The sequence below is a fragment of the Anolis sagrei genome, chromosome 11, assembly GCF_037176765.1.
Source record: "Anolis sagrei isolate rAnoSag1 chromosome 11, rAnoSag1.mat, whole genome shotgun sequence".
In the NCBI taxonomy this organism is placed as follows: domain Eukaryota; kingdom Metazoa; phylum Chordata; class Lepidosauria; order Squamata; family Dactyloidae; genus Anolis; species Anolis sagrei.
This window is the reverse complement of record NC_090031.1, coordinates 23,666,007-23,686,812: the sequence shown is the minus strand read 5'-3', so window position 1 is coordinate 23,686,812 and position 20,806 is coordinate 23,666,007. Positions and strand designations below refer to the sequence as shown.

The window sequence follows — 20,806 nt, the reverse complement described above, 5'->3', positions numbered from 1 at the left end:
CAGGAAAGGTTGGGGGGGGGGGGTCAAGGGTCTGAATTTGAACCATTTACCTCCCCCCCCCCCCAAATATTCCATAATATTCGGATGTCTCCCAAGGTTATTTTAATTTTCACAACCATTAAGCAACTTTGGTAAAGTTTTAAAATCTCATGCTTTTCCTCCCCCGGCAATGCAAGGGAGGGATGAGGTGGGCGCAGCTAAGCACAGCCATTATTGTAGTTTGTGAAGGGCAGGCCCCCATTGGTAGAGATTGCAAAAGGCCCTGCTATTAAACTGCATTTCCCACACTGCCCGGCTGCTCATTAGCCAAAATGACTGAAGGGCCTAAAATAGCTGTCTGTAGCAGTCTTCGTCTAAGCCACTGTTGTAGTTTGTGAATGCCAGGCCCCCAATGGTAGAGATTGCAAAAGGCCCTGCTGTTAAACAACATTTCCCACACTGCCCGGCTGCTCATTAGTCAAAATAACTGAAGGACCGAAAATAGCTGTCTGTAGCAGTCTTCGTCTAAACCATTGTTGTTGTTTGTAAAGGCCAGGCCCCCAATGGTAGAGATTGCAAAAGGCCCTGCTGTTAAACTACATTTCCCACACTGCCTGGCTGTTCACTAGCCAAAATGACTGAAGGACCCCAAATAGCTGTCTGTAGCAGCCTTCGTCTAAGCCATTGTTGTAGTTTGTGAATGCCAGGCCCCCAATGGTAGAGATTGCAAAAGGCCCTGCTGTTAAACTACATTTTCCACACTGCCCGGCTGCTCATTAGCCAAAATGGCTGAAGGACCCAAAATAGCGGTCTGTAGCAGTCTTCGTCTAAATGTAAAATAAACTGATTGAATCTACAAAGGTGTTTAAAGAAGGCAGCAAAGCAATAAGCAACTTTTGCAAAGCCAAGAGAACATAAACTGCTTAAAAACCACGAACAAGGCCCTAGGGTAGCCAGCCACAGCCAGCCAACCTACAGTAAGTAATGATAAAATAAGATGATTGATTGCATCTGCAAAAAGGAATAAACGGATGGATGTGTCTTGAGGGTCCCCTCCAACTCAGTAGAGGAAGCAAATGGATGTCAGGAAAGCTTGTATGGTGCCTTCCTGCACAGAAGAAGAGGGTCAGTCCAGATGTCCCTTGATGGGGTCTGTACTATGATTTCTGTTCTCCACCAATTTAACACAGTTTGTGCCACATAAACAAAGTTTCTGGAATAGAACAACAATTTTCAAAGTAAAAACCACCCAATGAAACAGGAAATAACACTTTCAAACTAGGAACAGATTTTCTTTATTATTAAAAAATGTATTTTTATAAAAACTTTGAAAATTCATCAAAAATCCATGTATAAGTCAAATGTTATGAAATTTGGTGAGCTAACAGTAGACCATGTGATCTACCACTATAGCAAGTTTAATCAAGAATGGTCTGAAAATGAGGGAGGGAGAATCCCCTGAAATTTCCCCAGTGCCAGTACTGTTTTTTTTCCTACTGCGCATGCGCATCTGTCATTAACAATGCGATTTGGAAGTTTCTGAAGTTTTGAGTAAGTTTAAAAAAATTCAGAAGTGACTTTAGAATCGAATCACCGAATCATCCGAAATGGGTTTTCAACCATTTTTAAATCAACCAAGCCTAATATTTATGTGTTGCAACATGTATGTATCATGCATGCAGCAAGAGAGAGGAGGATGCTCATTTTAGCTCTCCTAAGAGCCGATGCTCAGAAGATGGCCGATATCTACAGACAGAATTCCATATTGATGGGTTGACTTTTTGCAGATTTCTTTACGAATCTCTAAGATCTCTAGTATGACTTGACGGTCAACTTTTGACCCCAGAGCCACACCGGAGGACCAAAAAATGCCTAATAGGGTAAGAAAAAGTCTTTCTCACACTGCCCGGATGTTCATTAGCCAAAATGGCTGAAGGACCCAAAATAGCTGTCTGTAGCAGTCTTCGTCTAAATGTAAAATAAACTGATTGAATCTACAAAGGTGTCTTTCTGTGCCCTGATCTGCAACAAACGTGGGAGGTGATTGTAGTCAAAATATAAGTGTGGACTCTAAAGGAAGCGTTTCCGATGCGACGGCTCCTTAACACGGAGCAGGAACCCATGTCGGATAGTTACAGGCTCAAAAGCCCGCTGAGGATAACCAAACCCACCTCCATTGTAACCCCAACATCCACTAAAATATGACAGAACTTTGTCCATATTGTTCTGATTTCATTCCACAGAGTTTTGGGGAGGAACGCAAGGTTTGCAACGAGAGAAGGAAAACAAGGTCTGGGTCGTTTTGGGTTTCCTTTCATTTGGACTCGGCCGAGCCATGGCTATTTGCAGACTCTAAAATCGAAGCAACGGGCACTAGCTATGGGAAGATTATGGGGAAAACGGTGCGGAGGGCAACGGATTATCAAAGGCATCGAGATGGATCAAATGAGGTGGGCCAATGGTGATATTCCCAAGTGCCAAGTATTTTGGCGGCTCCACTGGCTGGGTGTATATGTGGAGGGAAGCTGCAAAGGGGGCTTACGAAAAGCAGCAAACGCTCCGCTTCTTGTAGCTCCGCCGTCATCACGACTTGTCTCCTCCTCCTTCAAGGTGGGTCCGCTGGCCAAAGAGAGACCGGTAAAGCTCCGTCCTGGAGAGGAAAGAGAAAGAGAAAGGTGCCAAATACGTTATTGATTTTTGACGGACGAGCCACTTCACAAACTAAAAATTGGGGATGAAAAGCAATTAATAGGTACAGGCACACCAACACTCTCTTGTTGGAGGGTAGTTCCCAAAAAGGGAAAGACATTCCATATGAGAAAGCAACAGCAGCAGCAGTTTAGCAGATCAGAAGTTTCTAGTGCCAGCAGTAGAAGAGACCTGGTGGCCCTCTTCCCGTTCTGCCAAGATGCGGGAAAATTACATTCAAAGCACCCCTGAGAGATGGCCCTCCAGCCCTACAAAGAAGGAACCCCCACCACACTCCAGGGCAGAGAGTTCCACTGCTGAACACCCCTCACAGTCATAGAATCATAGAATTCTAGAGTTGGAAGAGACCTCCTGGGCCATCCAGTCCAACCCCATTCTGGAAGCAGGAAAATCGCATTAAAAGCACCCCCAACAGATGGCCATCCATCCTCTGTTTCAAAGCCTCCAAAGAAGGAGCCTCCACCACACTCCAGGGCAGAGAGTTCCACTGCTGAACACCTCTCACAGTCATTGAATCATAGAATTCTAGAGTTGGAAGAGAACTGGTGGGCCATCCAGTCCAACCCCATTCTGCCAAGAAGCAGGAAAATCACATTAAAAGCACTCCCGACAAATGGCCATCCAGCCTCTGTTTCAAAGCCTCCAAAGAAGGAACCTCCACCACACTCCGGGGCAGAGAGTTCCACTGCTGAACACCTCTCACAGTCATAGAATAATAGAATTCTAGAGTTGGAAGAGATCTGGTGGGCCATCCGGTCCAACCTCATTCTTCCAAGAAGCAGGAAAATTGTATTCAAACCACCCCAACAGATGGCCATCCAGCCTCTGGTTCAAAGCCTCCACCATACTCTAGGGCACAGTCAATTCGAGTCCATCAGAGTCCATTAAATCATAGCTCTACCATAACGTTGGTCTAATCCGCAAAGGCCTGATCACATCGCCAGGATTTCACCATTTTCCTAAAGGTCAGGAGGGAAGGAGTGGATCTGAATTCACTTGGGAAGGAATTCCATAGCCGAGGGGCCACCACAGAGAAGGCCCTGTCTCTTGTCCCCACCAACCGCAATTGTGATAGTGGGGGGACAGTGAGCAGGACCTCCCTGGACGATCTTAATGTTCAGACAGGTAAACTGGGCAAAATTACAGTTGTGAAGTAGCAACGAAAATAATGTTATGGTTGGGGGTCACCACAACGTGAAGAACTGTATCAAGGGGTCATAGCATTAGGAAGGTTGAGAAACACTGAGCTAAAGCATGCGGATATTCTGGGTTCCGGACTCTTGAGCGATTATTTTGAGCTATATTTTCCCAACCCAGTCCATTCCCAATCTGATGTACTACAAAACCCATCATAGGCAAGATCTGGAGTGCAAGACATCAGGGGTTGAATTATGACAGCTTTTCAGGGAAGCCCCAGAAAACGAGTATCGTGGTAGTCCAGCGTTAAGGGAACCCAGAGTTGACTAAATGGGAAGCAAATTTCCAACTTCTAATGATCATCCACACTTCAAATTAAGGGAGAGGGGAGCTGTTGGATAATTAAAAATGCATTTTTCAGTATTAATAAACACAAGCGCTGGGGAGAAAATATGTAAATATCGCGCGAGGGCGAGATTCCTTCTCTCTCGGGAATGAGCTTCCTTTTCTTCTCCCTCGAAGTTTGCCCTTTCCAGACAAGGCTTTGCAAAGAAGGGACCACGTTTGAATATATTAATAGGATGTATGAGGCCACGGCACTGGAAGGAGGATTCAATCAGGAACTGTAATTTAGTTTTCTTGTGTGTTGTCCTTTTTTTTCTTTGACGCGGAAACTTGGGCGGAAAGGGAACTGCGGGGAAACAACACAACACGAAGCAACCGAAAGAAAGCATTTGGTGGTGAAGACGGGATGGCGCTTCTGTACAAACAAAATTAAATCTCCACAAAAGTCAACATTGACATTGAAATACAACTCTGCCTGAGCTCTGCGAGTGCAGCATTCTTTCAAATAAAGCAGAGTGTCATTTTCATCTTCTTTCATTTTAAAATTATATTTTTTGACTTCATTGGGGTTTGTGTTTTTCATCTTCATAACTATGATACTTCATCTCCAATATGCTGATGATAACGTAATCTGTGTGCATTCAGAAGAACTACATCTGTTATAGAACTCCAATATGCCAATGATAATGTAGTCTGTGCGCATTCAGAAGACCTACAACCTGTTATAGAACTCCAATATGCCAATGATAACGTAGTCTGTGCACATTCAGAAGACCTACATGTTATAGAAATCCAATATGCCAATGATAACGTAGTCTGTGCGCATTCAGAAGACCTACATGTTATAGAACTCCAATATGCCAATGATAATGTGGTCTGTGTGCATTCAGAAGACCTACATGTTATAGAACTCCAATATGCCAATGATAACGTAGTCTGTGCACATTCAGAAGATGACCCACAACATCTTATTTATTTATTTGCCGTATATATATACCGCTTTTCTCACCCCGAGGGGAACTCAAAGCGATTTACACATAAGTAATTGCAAAATTCAATGCCAGTACAAACAATTACAATTATACACTATAATTAGACATAAATCAAGTTAAAAACAGTACATCCACAAGCAATAAAACAATCATTAAAACAATAAAGCAGTCTCGTCCGTCGAATCGCCGTTCCAGGCATTGTCTTTCTGAAATGCTGCATACATTTACTTCTACTGCCCAAAGACCTGGTCCCAAAACCAAGATTTTAATTTTTTTTTCTAAAAGCCAAGAGGGAGGGAGCGGATCTTACCTCATTTGGGGGTGTGTTCCATATTGGAGTTCTACAACATCTGTTATAGAACTCCAATATGCCAATGATAACATAGTCTGCGCATTCAGAAGACCTACAACATCTGTTATAGAACTCCAATATGCCAATGATAACATAGTCTGCGCATTCAGAAGACCTACAACATCTGTTATAGAACTCCAATATGCCAATGATAACATAGTCTGCGCATTCAGAAGACCTACAACATCTGTTATAGAACTCCAATATGCCAATGATAACATAGTCTGCGCATTCAGAAGACCTACAACATCTGTTATAGAACTCCAATATGCCAATGATAACATAGTCTGCGCATTCAGAAGACCTACAACATCTGTTATAGAACTCCAATATGCCAATGATAACTTAGTCTACGCATTCAGAAGACCTACAACATCTGTTATAGAACTCCAATATGCCAATGATAACATAGTCTGCGCATTCAGAAGACCTACAACATCTGTTATAGAACTCCAATATGCCAATGATAACATAGTCTGCGCATTCAGAAGACCTACAACATCTGTTATAGAACTCCAATATGCCAATGATAACATAGTCTGCGCATTCAGAAGACCTACAACATCTGTTATAGAACTCCAATATGCCAATGATAACTTAGTCTACGCATTCAGAAGACCTACAACATCTGTTATAGAACTCCAATATGCCAATGATAACATAGTCTGTACAAGTAGGGCTTGTAGGTCCTGGGATGTATAGTTCAACTGCTATCTAAGCTCTCTCTGAACTCAACCAACGATGGAAATGAACTACTTCGGCACAAAGAATCCCCATAACCAACAAACTGAAGGTATTTGGAGAGATTTAGAGGACTTGTAGTTCACCTATATCCTGAGCACACTATGAATCCAAACAATGGCGGATCTGGACCCAACTTGGCATGCATATCTGATATGGCCACATTTGTGGAGCTGTAGGTACTGGGATTTATAGTTCACCTGAAATCAATGAGCACTATGAACTCCACCAAAGAGGGAATGGGGCCAAACTTGGCACAAAACCCATATGACCAGCAAAAAATACTAGAGGATTGTGGGGAGAAATTTACCTTGATTTGGGGGAGTTGTAGTTCACCTACCTCCAGAGAGCACTGTGAAACCAAACACTGGTGGATCTGGACCAAACTTGGCACACAGACTTGATATGCCGAAATTTGATTACTGGAGAATTTGGGGGGGGGGGGGGGAGGATGATCTTCCTTTCTGGGAGTTGTAGTCCACCAAATGCTTCCAGTATTTTCTGTTGGTCATGGAAGTTGTGTGTGCCAATTTGGGTTCAATTCCATCACTGGCAGAGTTCGGAGCAGGAAAAGGGATCCCACCTAAATGTTGGGAAGGACTTCCTGGTATTTTTAAGGGTGAGATAGGCAGGCTAGAAGTCCAGTGGAGTCTCCTTCTCTGGAGGCTTTGAAACAGATGCTGGATGGCCATCTGTCAAGAGGGCTTTGATTGTATTTTCGCAGATAGAAGAGGGATAGATCCACTTTAGGCACCAAGCCATCAATTTCCCACTGACGAGGCTTCAATTCTTCAGGAGGAGGGAAGCCTCCAGCGTTCACCGATTCCTTAAGGCCAAACACAGGGCAAAGTCCCATATGACTTACATACGAGGGTTGAATGAAAAGTAATGCCTCCACCTTCGTTACTTGGGTTTGGATGGGAATATTTTAATAAATCAAATGCCGAAATCATCCTTAGAATGTGCTCTTTAACTACCACTATTTGCTTTTCCACATAATCACCAGAAAATTGGATACATTTCTGCCAACGATGAACAAGTTTTCTGAAGCCGTCACAGAAGAAGTCGACACTGTGTCCGCAACCAATGTCTCACAATTCTCTCATCCTGGGTTCCCATCGTGCACAAATTTTCAGATAGCTAAGCAAACCAAAAATGTGACCCACACGTCCTTGTAAAATGCCGATTATGCTTGAAATTTCTCTCTGAGTGATATGATGATCGTCCTGAATCATCCTTTTGCTTGTGAAACTCGGTGGTTGCTGTCACAGGACGACCAACTCTTTGTTTGTCACGCAAATTAGATGTTCCCATCTCAACATCTTTAAACTTACTCACCCAACGATGCGCAGTACTCACATCAACACAATCACCATAAACAGCTTGCATTCTCTGATGAATCTCCCTTGGGGTGACACCCAAGCCAGCCCGGGTTGGAGTGGGTTTCCAACCAATTGTGTAGCCTGTTGTCGACCTTTGCAACCCGAAAGACAGTTGCATCTGTCAAGTAGGAAAATTAGGTACCACCTTAAAGTGTGGGGAGGCTAAATTAACTAATTTATGAGGCCATAAAAAAGACTCCAGCAAGCACTCCAGCAAAAAAAGCATGCGGGGAATGCGGAAGTACTTCACCAGTGTCGCAGATGGACGATGAAAACGACAGCTCCCCTGGCGGCCAGAAAAAGTTAAATAGCCTCTGTCTATGCCTGTATATGTTGTATGTCAAAATTGGCACTGAATGTTTGCCATATATGTGTACACTGTAATCCGCCCTGAGTCCCCTGCGGGGTGAGAAGGGCGGAATATAAAAGCTGCAAATAAATAAATAAATAAATTCTGCTGTCAAGAATTTAATGACTGCATGTTGCTTAAGTCGCATTGACTGACAGTCTGTGCAGGGTTCCATAGTTTGCAATTTAACAACACAACCGTTCAATGCTAAGGCTTTCCGGCAAATAGAACTGTAAAGGAGAGTCTACTGAACAAGCCAGTACCTGTGGCATACCAGTACTGCCATCTGTTGAGGAGTTACGAAGGTGGAGGCATTACTTTTCATTCAACCCTCATACATAAAAGGCAGAGGCCATTCCTACTATTAATCAAACACCGTTTTGCGAGGGAGGGGGCAACCGGACAACCTGCCGCCTCCGAATGAGCCGAGGAGTCGCCTCTCCGGCAAGTAATTAATAGCACTTACTCCCAAGGTAAGAGGCGCCGGGTCAAAACAGGGGTCTCCCCTGAATTAAAGTTTAACTTACCCTTTATGGCAACCTACAAAAGCAAGTAATGAGCAGTAACATTTTTATTTCTGTTAAACTGTCATTTTAGGCCGAGCCGGAGATAATTACCTATTTCCACCGCAGTAAGGTTTTATCACCCTTAGTGAGGCATTTTCTAATTTAATATTTTTACTGTATTATCATAAAACCTTGTTTCGGGGCGGAGATGAGGGGCGTGAGGGGGGGCAGGAGAGGAAAAGTGATCACGAGCCATTGGCCATAAAACACGAGTCCCTTGGCTTAATTATTTATGACTTTCTTTAAAACGGGAAGACGGGAGGCCCCAAAGCCAGCTCAAGGCATTCGGAGGGACTTGGCACTTCTCCGGCGGACAGAAAGAAGGCCTACAGATATCCCAAGGACATTACGAGGCTTATATATATTTTTTAAATACAAAGAACGAATCTATTTTAACAAAACTTGCATGGATTGTAACATAGGGATTACATTACTTTCCCATATCATCACCATTGAGTTCAATACATTTTGTTATCCGTGGGATAAGTTTGTGATACCTGTGTCATAGAAGTTTCCCTCCGCCTTTTTCAGCTAATTCGTCAATTCTGTTTTCAGCTCCTTGTCCACGGAAAAGTGTTGTCCACCCAGGTGTTCCTTCAATTTAGTGAACAGGTAATAGCCACTGGGTGCGAGATCGGGGCTATGCGAGAGGTGCTTCAAACATCACAACCAAACGAAGTCAATAACTCTTGTGTTGCCATGAAGGAGACAGACTCCCGCTGGATTGAGTCCAGAGGAGAGCGACTAAAATGATAAAGGGTCTGGAGAACAAGCTCTATGAGGAGCGGCTTAAGGAACTGGGCATGTTTAGCCCGAAGAAGAGAAGGCTGAGAGGGGATATGATAGCCATGTATAAATATGTGAGAGGAAGACATAGGGAGGAGGGAGCAAGCTTGTTTTCTGCTTGCCTGGAGACTAGGACGTGGAACAATGGCTTCAAACTACAAGAGAGGAGATTCCATCTGAACACGAGGAAGAACTTCCTGACTGTGAGAGCCGTTCAGCAGTGGAACTCTCTGCCCCGGAGTATGGTGGAGGCTCCTTCTTTGGAAGCTTTGAAACAGAGGCTGGATGGCCACCTGTCAGGGGTGATTTGAATGCAATATTCCTGCTTCTTGGCAGAATGGGGTTGGACTGGATGGCCCAGGAGGTCTCTTCCAACTCTTTGATTCTATGATTCTATGATCAGCATCCCACATTTGTTTTGGATAGCTCTGTGAAGTTTTTTCAGGGTCTCACAATATATTCCATATCTGTTTTGTCACATGCTGTCTTGATATAACGTCCTTTCCATAAACTGAAATGATTTCGCAATGCACCGCAGCAGCATTCATGCCCTTAGCATTTAGACACGTATTCCAGCGCAATCTTTGCACTTGGATGGAAACAGAATGAGGCCGCTAATCTCCAACCTTCATCACAACATTAGTCGATGAGCTACTGACAACTGACACTGCTCGTTCGCTTCCGCTGGCTTTCCACTATACGGCAGTGAGACCAACTTCCCCCAAGAAAATTCCCCATGGAAGCTATGTGCCTTGGAACCTTACTTTCTGGATATCCATCATATAGCTCAAACTTTGCACTTGGAGGAAACGGAATGAGGACACTCATCTCTAATCTTCCCCACAATGCCAGTCGATGAGCTACTGATGACTGGAACTGCTCATTCACTTCCACTGGCTTTCTGCTATATGGCAGAGAGACCAACTTCCCCTGAGAAAATTCCCCATGAAAGCTACGTGCCTTGGAACTTTACTTTCCAGATTTCCCTCATATAGCTCAAACTTTGCACTTGGAGGAAACGGAATGAGAACACTCATCTCTAATCTTCACCACAAGGCCAGTTGATGAGCTACTGACGACTGGCACTGCTCATTCTCTTCTGTTGGCTTCCCACTATACAGCAGTGCGACCAACTTCCGCCAAGAAAATTTCCCATGAAAGCTATGTGCCTTGGAACATTACTTTCTGGATATCCCTCATATAGCTCAAACTTTGCACTTGGAGGAAATGGAATGAGGACACTAATCTCAAATCTTCACCACAATGCCAGTCGATGAGCTACTGACGACTGCACTGCTCATTCTCTTCCGTTGGCTTCCCACTACACAGCAGTGCGACCAACTTCCCCCATGAAAATTCCCCATGAAAGCTACGTGCCACGGAACCTTACTTTCTGGATATCCATCATATAGCTCGAACTTTGCACTTGGAGGAAACAGAATGAGGACACTCATCTCTAATCTTCACCACAATGCCAGTTGATGAGCTACTGATGACTGGCACTGCTCAGTTTCTTCTGTAGGCTTCTCACTACACGGCTGTGCGACAAACTTCCCCCAAGAAAATTCCTCGTGAAAGCTACGTGCCATGGAACCTTACTTTCCGGATATCCCTCATATAGCTCGAACTTTGCACTTGGAGGAAACAGAATGAGGATACTCATCTCTAATCTTTACCACAATGCCAGTTGATGAGCTACTGACGACTGGCACTGCTCATTCTCTTTCACTGGCTTCCTGCTACACTGCAGTGATACCACCTCCCCCCGTGAAAATTCCCCGCAAGAGCTATGTGCCTTGTAACCTTACTTTCCGGATAACCCTTGTAAGTCGCAGATACGGCAGCCATGCAGAAGTACCACGTTAAGTTCTCTTCTGCTGGCTTCCCGCTAAACGGCAGTGCGGCCAACTTCCCCTGAGAAATTTCCCCACAAAAGCTACATGCTTTGGAACATTACTATCCAGATATTCCTCATCTAGCTCGGAACTTTGCACTTGAAGGGAAACGGAATGAAGATGCTCATCCCTAACTTTTACCACAACACCAGTCGATGAGCTACTAATGACTGGCACTGCTTGTTCACTTCTGCTGGCTTCCTGGTATACGGCAGTGATACCAACTTCCCCCGAGAAAATTCCCCACGAAAGCCACGTGCTTTGGAACATTACTATCCAGATATTCCTCATATAGCTCGGAACTTCGCACTTGGAGGGAAATGGAATGAGGATGCGCTTCCCTAACCTTTACCACAATGCCAGTCGATGAGCTACTAATGACTGGCACTGCTCGTTCACTTCCGCTGGCTTCCCGCTACACGGCAGTGATACCAACTTCTCCTGAGAAAATTCCCTGCAAAAGCTACATGCTTTGGAACATTTTTGTGGTTGACATGTGCGCCTTTGGGTCATCTTTGCCTGGCAGTGATTCTAACACAAACCTAACGTGAATGTTTCTTGAACAGATTCGATCAGAATAGGTTTACCATCGCCTTCTTTTGAGAATGTATTTTGCCCACTGGATACCTTTTGGAAGACATCTTTAGTTTCTTTTCAAATGCAAGGACTGCCCAACCTGGCCAATAACAACATTCACACTTGCCTCCAGCAGACATTATTCCACAGATATATAAACCCCACTTGCCTGGTTTCCAACAGACCTCACAACCTCTGAGGATGCCTGCCATAGATGTGGGCAAAACGTCAGGAGAGAATGCTTCTGGAACATGGCCAGGCAGCCCAGAAAACTCACAGCAACCCAGACAGAGTCCTTTCTCTCACCCTGGAAATCATTCCACATATATATAAACCCCGCTTGTTTGGTTTCCAACAGACCTCACAACCTCTTAGGATGCCTGCCATAGATGTGGGCAAAACATCAGTATGGAATGCTTCTGGCGCATGGCTAGACAGCCCGGAAAACTCACAGCAACCCAGACAAGAGTCCTTTCTCTCACCCTGGACATCATTCCACAAATATATAAACCCCACCTGCCAGGTTTCCTACAGACCTCACAACCTCTGAGGACACCTGCCATAGATGTGGATGAAACATCAGGAGAGAATGCATCTGAAACATGGCCAGACAGCCCGGAAAACTCACAGCAACCCAGACAAGAGTCCTTTCTCTCACCCTGGACATCATTCCACAGATATATAAACCCCGCTTGTTTGGTTTCCAGCAGACCTCACAACCTCTTAGGATGCCTGCCATAGATGTGGGTGAAACGTCAGGAGGGAATGCTTCTGGCGCTTGACTAGACAGCCCGGAAAACTCACAGCAACCCAGACAAGAGTCCTTTCTCACACCCTGGACATCATTCAACAGATATATAAACCCCGCTTGTTTGGTTTCCAACAGACCTCACAACCTCTGAGGCTGCCTGCCATAGATGTGGACAAAACGTCAGGAGATAATGCTTCTGGAACATGGCCAGACAGCCTGAAAAACCCACAGCAACACAGTGATTCCGGCCATGAAAGCCTTCGACAACACAAGAGTTCATTAATTATGGTGTTTTCTTGTTCATTCTCTGACTATTTAGAAGGATGATGAAATAGGGAAAAAATAAATGTTTTCCAACAAATGGGATACAAGAATTAAAACCCCAGTGGAAAAATGTCAAAAATGTGGGTATGTTTTCCAAACTATCTACATTTTCTCCTTCCTCCTCGGATGGAAGCACAACAAAGCAGACCGAGAGGACACTAGGTGGCAATCTCGGCCTCACTTACTCATCAGGTTGCAAGAGAAAGGGAAACACAAGGCTTATCTGTGAAGGTAGGCACTGGCACAGCAGAGAATATGGGCAAAACCGGCCCTAAATTAACCAGAAACCAGACTCAGAGGAACAGCCCGTTCTCGATGAAAAGGTCCAAAGAATCCCTTCCAGAAATGAGCACAGGATCGCCATCTCTGGTTTAGAGAAGGAGCGAGCTTTTCAAGAACTGCAAACACAAAGGACCAAAGTTTGGGGAGAGTGATAGATTACAGAGGGGTCACAAGGGGGTTTCGGAGGGGTCGCCAAAGACCACCAGAAAACATATATTTCTGATGGTCTTAGGAACCCCTTTGGCAGAGAAGGCTGAAGATCTCTCCGCCTGTCCTTCTTTTACTTTTTGGAAACAGACAGCAAATCCTCCCACCAAAAGCCCTCCACCTGCTGTGATTGACTGGCCTCCCAGCCAAGGGGAGGGTTGTTTCTGAAACTCAAAGTGGGGAGGGGAGAGCAGGCGTGCTCACTGCATGGCAGCATGGCGAGAGAGAACATGTGAGGCTGGAGGGAGGCTCACACAAGTGAGTCCCTTCAAGGCATGGGAGTTCTGGGTGAGTTCATTGGTAAGATTCAGAATGCTCTTTGATTGTAGGTGAACTATAAATCCCAGCAACTACAACTCTCAAATGTCAAGGTCTATTTTCCCCAAACTCCACCAGTGTTGACATTTGGGCATACTAAGTATTGGTGTCAAGTTTGCTCCAGATTCATCATTGCTTTAAGTCCACAGTGCTCTCTGGATGTAGGTGAACTACAACCCCCAAACTCAAGGTCAATACCCACCAAACCATTCCAGTATTTTCTGTTCATCATGGGAGTTACGTGTGCCAAGTTTGGTTCAATTCCATCATTGGTGGAATTCAGAATGCTCTTTGATTGTAGGTGAACTATAAATCCCAGCAACTACAACTCCCAAATGTCAAGGTCTATTTTCCCCAAACTCCACCAGTGTTCACATTTGGGCATACTGAGTATTGGTGTCAAGTTTGGTCCAGATTCATCATTGTTTTGAGTCCACAGTGCTCTCTGGATGTAGGTGAACTACATCTCCCAAACTCAAGATCAATGCCCACCAAACCCTTCCAGTATTTTCTGCTGGTTGTGGGAGTTCTGTGTGCTAAGTTGGGTTCAATTCCATCACTGCTGGAGTTCAGATGCTCTTTGATTGTAGGTGAACTATAAACCCCAGCAACTACAACTCTCAAATGACACGACCAATCCCCTCCCAATCCCACCAGTATTCAAATTTGGGCGTATTTGTGTCACATTTGGTCCAGTGAATAAAAATACATCCTGCATATCAGATATTTACATTACGATTCATTACAGTAGCAAAATGAATAATTATGAAGTAGTAATGAAAATAATGTTATGATTGGGGATCACCACAACATGAGGAACTGTATTCAGGGGTTGCGGCATTGAGAAGGTTGAGAAACACTGACATTGAAGCAAAACAATTGCATTTTTGCCCCCCCCCCCTTTTGCCCTTTGTACCTGGAGAGGAGTGGGAACAAATTCATCACAGCAACACACACACAACCGCAAAGGAAAGGGGAGGGGTGCATCACGCGGGCCATCTTTTGTGTACTTTAATATCCCGCGCGTCTGGGATGATTTCCTCTCTTTCACAGCATGACTGTTTTGTAAGAGATTCCACCCCAAGAGATGACAAATTGTTTCGCCGGGGAAAGAGGAGAAATCATCCTGTCGTGCTTAACAGGTTATTTATTTATTTATCTCCCTTTCTATCTCGCGATCCATTTGAAATGGGAGGAAATTTCGACAAGGAAAAAAAGTCTCTGCGCATTCACTGAAGGTTGTTGTGTTCTTTTCCGCAGGATCCACAAAGAATTGGCCGGTTTATTTTCCGGACAAGGAGATTTAAAAAAAGCATAGTAACGGCTTTGGGAGATGGTGATCTTTGGGCCTCTTCGAATTCTGCAACACTGCTGGTCACAGTTGACCTCCAGTTAGAGCGCTCAAGGGCCAGGGCTTCCTAGTTTTTGGTGTTTAAACTTCGGACAATGTGGCCAGTTCAGCTGAGCTGATGGCGGAGGAGCATCGCTTCAGTGCTGGTGGTCATTGCTTCTTCCAGCACGCTGACGTTTGTCCGCCTGTTTTTGCAAGAGATTTGCAGGACTTTTCGTAGGCAACGCTGATGGAATCATTCCAGGATTTGCGTATGATGTCTATAGATAGTCCACGTTTCACAGGCATATAGCAGAGTTGGAAGGACAATAGCTTTGGTATCCCTACAGATGTCCCGGTCCTCAAACACTCTCTGCTTCATTCGGGAAAATGCTGCACTCGCAGAGCTCAGGTGATGTTGTATTTCAGTGTCAATGTTGACTATAGTGGAGCGGTGGCTGCCAAGGTAGTGGAAATGGACATCATTTTCTAATGCTATACCATTAAGCTGTATTTCTGGCATTGGAGAGGGATTGGCTGGTGACTGCTGGAAGACCATTTTGGTTGTCTAGATGCTCAATGAGAGGCCGATCTTCTCATATGCTTCTGCGAAGGTGTTTAAAGTGGCTTGTAGATCTTCTTCTGAATGCGCACAGATGACGTTGTCATCAGCATACTGGAGTTCTATAACAGATGTTGTTGTAACCTTGGTTTTGGCTTTGAGTCGGCTGAAGTTAAACAGCTTGCCATCTGTCCAATGGGAAGCTTCCCACCGGAGTGGAAATCAACTATTGGGAGGACAATAGCTTTGGTCTCCCTACAGATGTCCCGGTCCTCAAACGCTCTCTGCTTCATTCAGGGAAATGCTGCACTCGCAGAGTTCAGGCGATGTTGTATTTCAGTGTCAATGTTGACTTTGGTGGAGCAGTAGCTGCCAAGGTAGTGGAAATGGACAACATTTTCTAATGCTACACCATTAAGCTGTATTTCTGGCATTGGAGAGGGATTGGCTGGTGACTGCTGGAAGAGCACTTTGGTTGTCTAGATGCTCAATGAGGGGCCGAGCTTTTTGTATGTTTCTGAATAGGCGTTGAGCTCTACTCCACTTTCCTCCCAATGCTGATACTGCTTAAAAAGTACAGCAAGACAAGAGGACAAGGAAGCCATTGTCGAAAATGCTCTTTGCCAGACAGCGTGTATGTCTACTTTGTCTCCCACAACTGAAATCTCTTAAGGCTTAGAGATTAGAGCTAAAACATAAGATATTTCACTCCCTTGTTTTTTGCCTTAGGACCTGCCAACCTGCAAGTATTTATCTTTAATTTCAGAGAAATAATAATAATAATATATTTTATATAATAATAATAATAATAATAATAATAAACCTTTATTTGTTCCCCGCTGGACTCGGTGCAGCTTACAAGAGGCCGGGCCCAAATATTATATTATATATTGATTTATTAATATTATATATATATATTGATTTATTAATATTATATATATATATATATATATATATATATATATATATATATATATATATATATAAATAAAAATGTAACGTTCATTTGTGGGATTAACAGTACTCCAAAACCAGTGGGCAAACTGACACCAAATTTGGACAGCATACACCAAACAACCCAATGTATGTCCTTCACTCAAAAGCTTTTGATTTTGTCATTTGGGAGTTGTAGTTCTTGGGATTTATAGTTCACCTACAATCAAAGAGCATTCTGAACTCCACCAATGATAGAATTGAAACAAAGGTGACACAAAGGACTCCCATGACCAACGGAAAACACTGAAAGGATTTGGTGGGCATTGACCTTGAGTTTGGGAGTTGTAGTACACCTACATCCAGAGACCACTGTTGACTCAAACAATGATGGATCTGGACCAAACTTGGCTCGAATATTCCATATGCCCAAATAGGAACACAGATGGAGCTTGGGGGAACTAGACCTTGATCAAGGGTCTGGAGAACCAGTCCTATGAGGAGCGGCTTAAGGAGCTGGGCATGTTTAGCCTGAAGAGAAGGCTGAGAGGAGATATGATAGCCATGTATAAATATGTGAAAGGAAGCCACAGGGAGGAGGGAGCAAGCTTGTTTTCTGCTTCCTTGGGGACTAGGACGCGAAACAATGGCTTCAAACTACAAGAGAGGAGATTCCATCTGAACATTAGGAAGAACTTCCTGACTGTGAGAGCCGTTCAGCAGTGGAACTCTCTGCCCTGGAGTGTGGTGGAGGCTCCTTCTTTGGAAGCTTTTAAACAGAGGCTGGATGGCCATCTCTCAGGGGTGATTTGAATGCAACATTCCTGCTTCTTGGCAGGGGGTTGGACTGGATGGCCCATGAGGTCTCTTCCAACTCTTTGATTCTATGATTTGACATCTGGGAGTTGTAGTTACTGGGATTTATAGTTCACGAACAATCAAAGAGCATTCTGAAGCCCATGAACAATAGAATTGGGGCAAACGTCCCACACAGAACCCCTATGACCAATAGAAAATACTTAAGGCCATCCAGTCCAACTCTCTTCACCAGGGCAAGAAAACGTAGTCAAATACTGTATATCCACAAGCAGAAAGAAATTACATATATTCACCAGACTGGGCCACAGCAACGCGTGGCAGGGGACGGCTAGTAAATTATAAATTTATATAATATAATAATATATTATAATATGATAATTATTATAATAAATGTTCGACTTTTGATTTTGTGATACAAAATCCAGCATATATATCTCGTTTGCTGTGACATATTGTGTTTTTGTGTCAGTATAATAATAATAACAACAACAACAATAATCTTTGTTTATACCCCACCACCATCTCCCTGGAGGGGACTCGGGGCGGCTAACATGAGGCCAAGCCTGAAGATACAATACAGCAAAATAAAATACTAAGCAACAAAAATTACATCAGAATAAAATACATACAGTAGCAAAATAAAATAAATAAAGCAAAGTAACATAATGGAAACTCAAACACAATGGGCGGGCCAAATGCACAAGATAAAATGATAACAAGTAAACCCCTCCCAATAGGGGACCGGGCATACTTTGGAGGGACATCTCAAAAATATTTTCATTATGATGACACTAAATATATTGGAGTTAAGATAACTGCTTGCAAAAAGAAGAGACGTTGAGATTGGCACTTTCAGACCCAAATTCCCCCATTAATCCAGCCACACAGTGTTTTTTTTTTTTTTAATACCCGGCGCACAAAATGTGCCGCGCAAAACCCAGGATCTTGTGAAGATTTCCCCCCCGCCAACTCTTGTGTCACAGAAATGTATTAATCCTTTAATGCCGGGATTTCATCGCACGCACCCCCTGCCGCTCGCAGCACGAAAGGGGCTGTGACTGACACAGAGGAAGTTGGCTTGACGAACACCGAACACGGTCCAAGGAAATGCACGGAAAACGCAATGCCACATGGAACAGGATCCGCCAACCCACAGGAAATGCTATCCCTGGGACAACCTCAAATAATCCATGGTTTTGTTGTTTGACTAAGACTTATACAACCGAAGACCAACTGGAGGACTCGGCCTTGCAGAGGAAGTCCATCCTTCGTGGCCGATTACGTTTCTGGCATATCTACAAATTCAACAAGCGCATCATGGAGGATGGAGAGGACCCTAGTTTACCCGGAAAGTATGATTACAAGGCATGTAACTCTCACAGAGAATTTTTGCGAGGGAATTTGGTATCACTGCCATGTAACGGGAAGCCAGCGGAAGTGAACAAGCAGTGCCAGTCGTCAGTAGCTCATCAACTGGCATTGTGGTGAAGGTTAGAGATGAGCGTCCTCAATCCCTTTCCCTCAACATGCAAAGTTCGTGCTGTACAAGGGATATCCGGAAAGTATGGTTATAAGGCATGTAGCTCTCGCGGAGAATTTTCTCAGGGGGAGTTGGTATCAAGAAGCCAGCAAAAGCGAATGAGCAGTGCCAGTCGTCAGTAGCTCATTGACTGGCACTGCGGTGAAGGTTAGAGATGAGCATCCTCATTCCACTTCCCTCCAAGTGCGAAGTTCATGCTGTACGAGGGATATCCGGAAAGTATGATTACAAGGTATGTAGCTCTTGCAGAGAATTATCGCGGGGGTAGTTGTTATCACTGCCATGTAACAGGAAGTCAGCAGAAGCAAATGAGCAATGCCAGTCGTCAGTAGCTCATCAACTGGCATTGTGGTAAAGGTTAGATATGAGCGTTCTCATTCCCTTTCCCTCCAAGTAAACAAACTAGTGCAATGTGGGCTAGGCAAAACTATGGTTAGGTGGATCTATAATTGGTTAGGTGGATCTATAATTGGTTAGATGGATGAACCCAGAGGGTGCTCACCAATGCTTCCTCTTCATCTTGGAAAGAAGTGACGAGTGGAGTGTCACAGGGTTCCATCCTGGGCTCGGTCCTCTTCAACATCTTTATTAATGACTTAGATGAAGGGCTAGAAGGCAGGGTCATCAAGTTGGCAGACGACACCAAATTGGGAGGGATAGCCAATACTCCAGAAGACAGAAGCAGGATTCAAAACTATCTTGACAGATTAGAGAGATGGGCCAAAACTAACAAAATGAAGTTCAACGGGGACAAATGCAAGATACTCCACTTAGGCAGAAAAAACGAAATGCAAAGATACAGAATGGGGGACAATGCCTGGCTTGAGAGCAGTACGTGTGAAAAAGATCTTGGAGTCCTCGTGGACAACAAGTTAAACATGAGCCAACAATGTGATGTGGTGCCAAAAAAAGCCAATGGGATTTTGGCCTGCGTCAATAGGAGCATAGTGTCTAGATCTAAGGAAGTCATGCTACCCATGCTCTATTCCGCCTTGGCTAGACCACACCTGGAATATTGCGTCCAATTCTGGGCACCACATTTGAACAGAAATATTGACAAGCTGGAAGATATCCAGGGAAGGGTAACTAAAATGCTCAAGGGTCTGGAGAACAAGCACTATGAGGAGCGGTTTAAAGAGCTGGGCATGTTTAGCCTGAAGAAGAGAAGGCTGAGAGGAGATATGATAGCCATGTATAAATATGTGAGAGGAAGCCACAGGGAGGAGGGAGCAAGCTTGTTTTCTGCTTCCTTGGAGACTAGGACAAGGAACAATGCCTTCAAACCACAAGAAAGGAGATTCCATCTGAACATGAGGAAGGACTTCCTGACTGTGAGAGCTGTTCAGCACTGGAACTCTCTGCCCCAGAGTGTGGTGGAGGCTCCTTCTTTGGAAGCTTTTAAACAGAGGCTAGATGGCCATCTGTCAGGGGTGCTTTGAATGCAATATTCCTGCTTCTTGGCAGGGGGTTGGACTGGATGGCCCATGAGATCTCTTCCAACTCTATGATTCTAAGTGCAAGGTTTGCGCTGTAATACGCTACCTAAATGTTAAGGGCATGAACACCACTGTGATTCATCACAAAATTGTTTCAGTTTATGGAGAGGACGTAATGTCAAGACAGTATGTGACAAAATGGGTATGGCATATATTGTGAGACCACAAAGAAACTTGCAGAGACATCCAAAACATACATTGTGGGAGTCTGTCTCCTTCATGACAATGCGCATCCTCACACCACTCATGCAACACAAGAGTTGTTGACTTCATTTGACTGGGCTGTTTCTCACAGCCCCAATCTTGCACCCAATGACTCTCATCTGTTCACTAAATTGAAGGAACACCTGAGTGGAAAACACTTCTTCGATGACGAAGAGGTGAAAATCAAAGTGATGAACTTACTGAAAAAGGCGGAGGGAAACTTCTATGATA

The 20,806-nt window shown here is 44.2% G+C and overlaps 1 protein-coding gene across 1 annotated transcript in view; it reads right to left on the bottom strand.

The window, feature by feature from the left end:
* Positions 1–2,276: 2,276 nt before the first annotated feature.
* Positions 2,277–20,806, bottom strand: part of AATF (apoptosis antagonizing transcription factor) — a 108,861-nt gene continuing 90,331 nt past the window's right edge. The window contains exon 12 of the mRNA XM_060757024.2: positions 2,277–2,629. Coding sequence (XP_060613007.2) covers positions 2,563–2,629 — 67 coding nt within the window. The 3' untranslated portion in view covers positions 2,277–2,562. The remainder of the gene's footprint in view (positions 2,630–20,806) is intronic.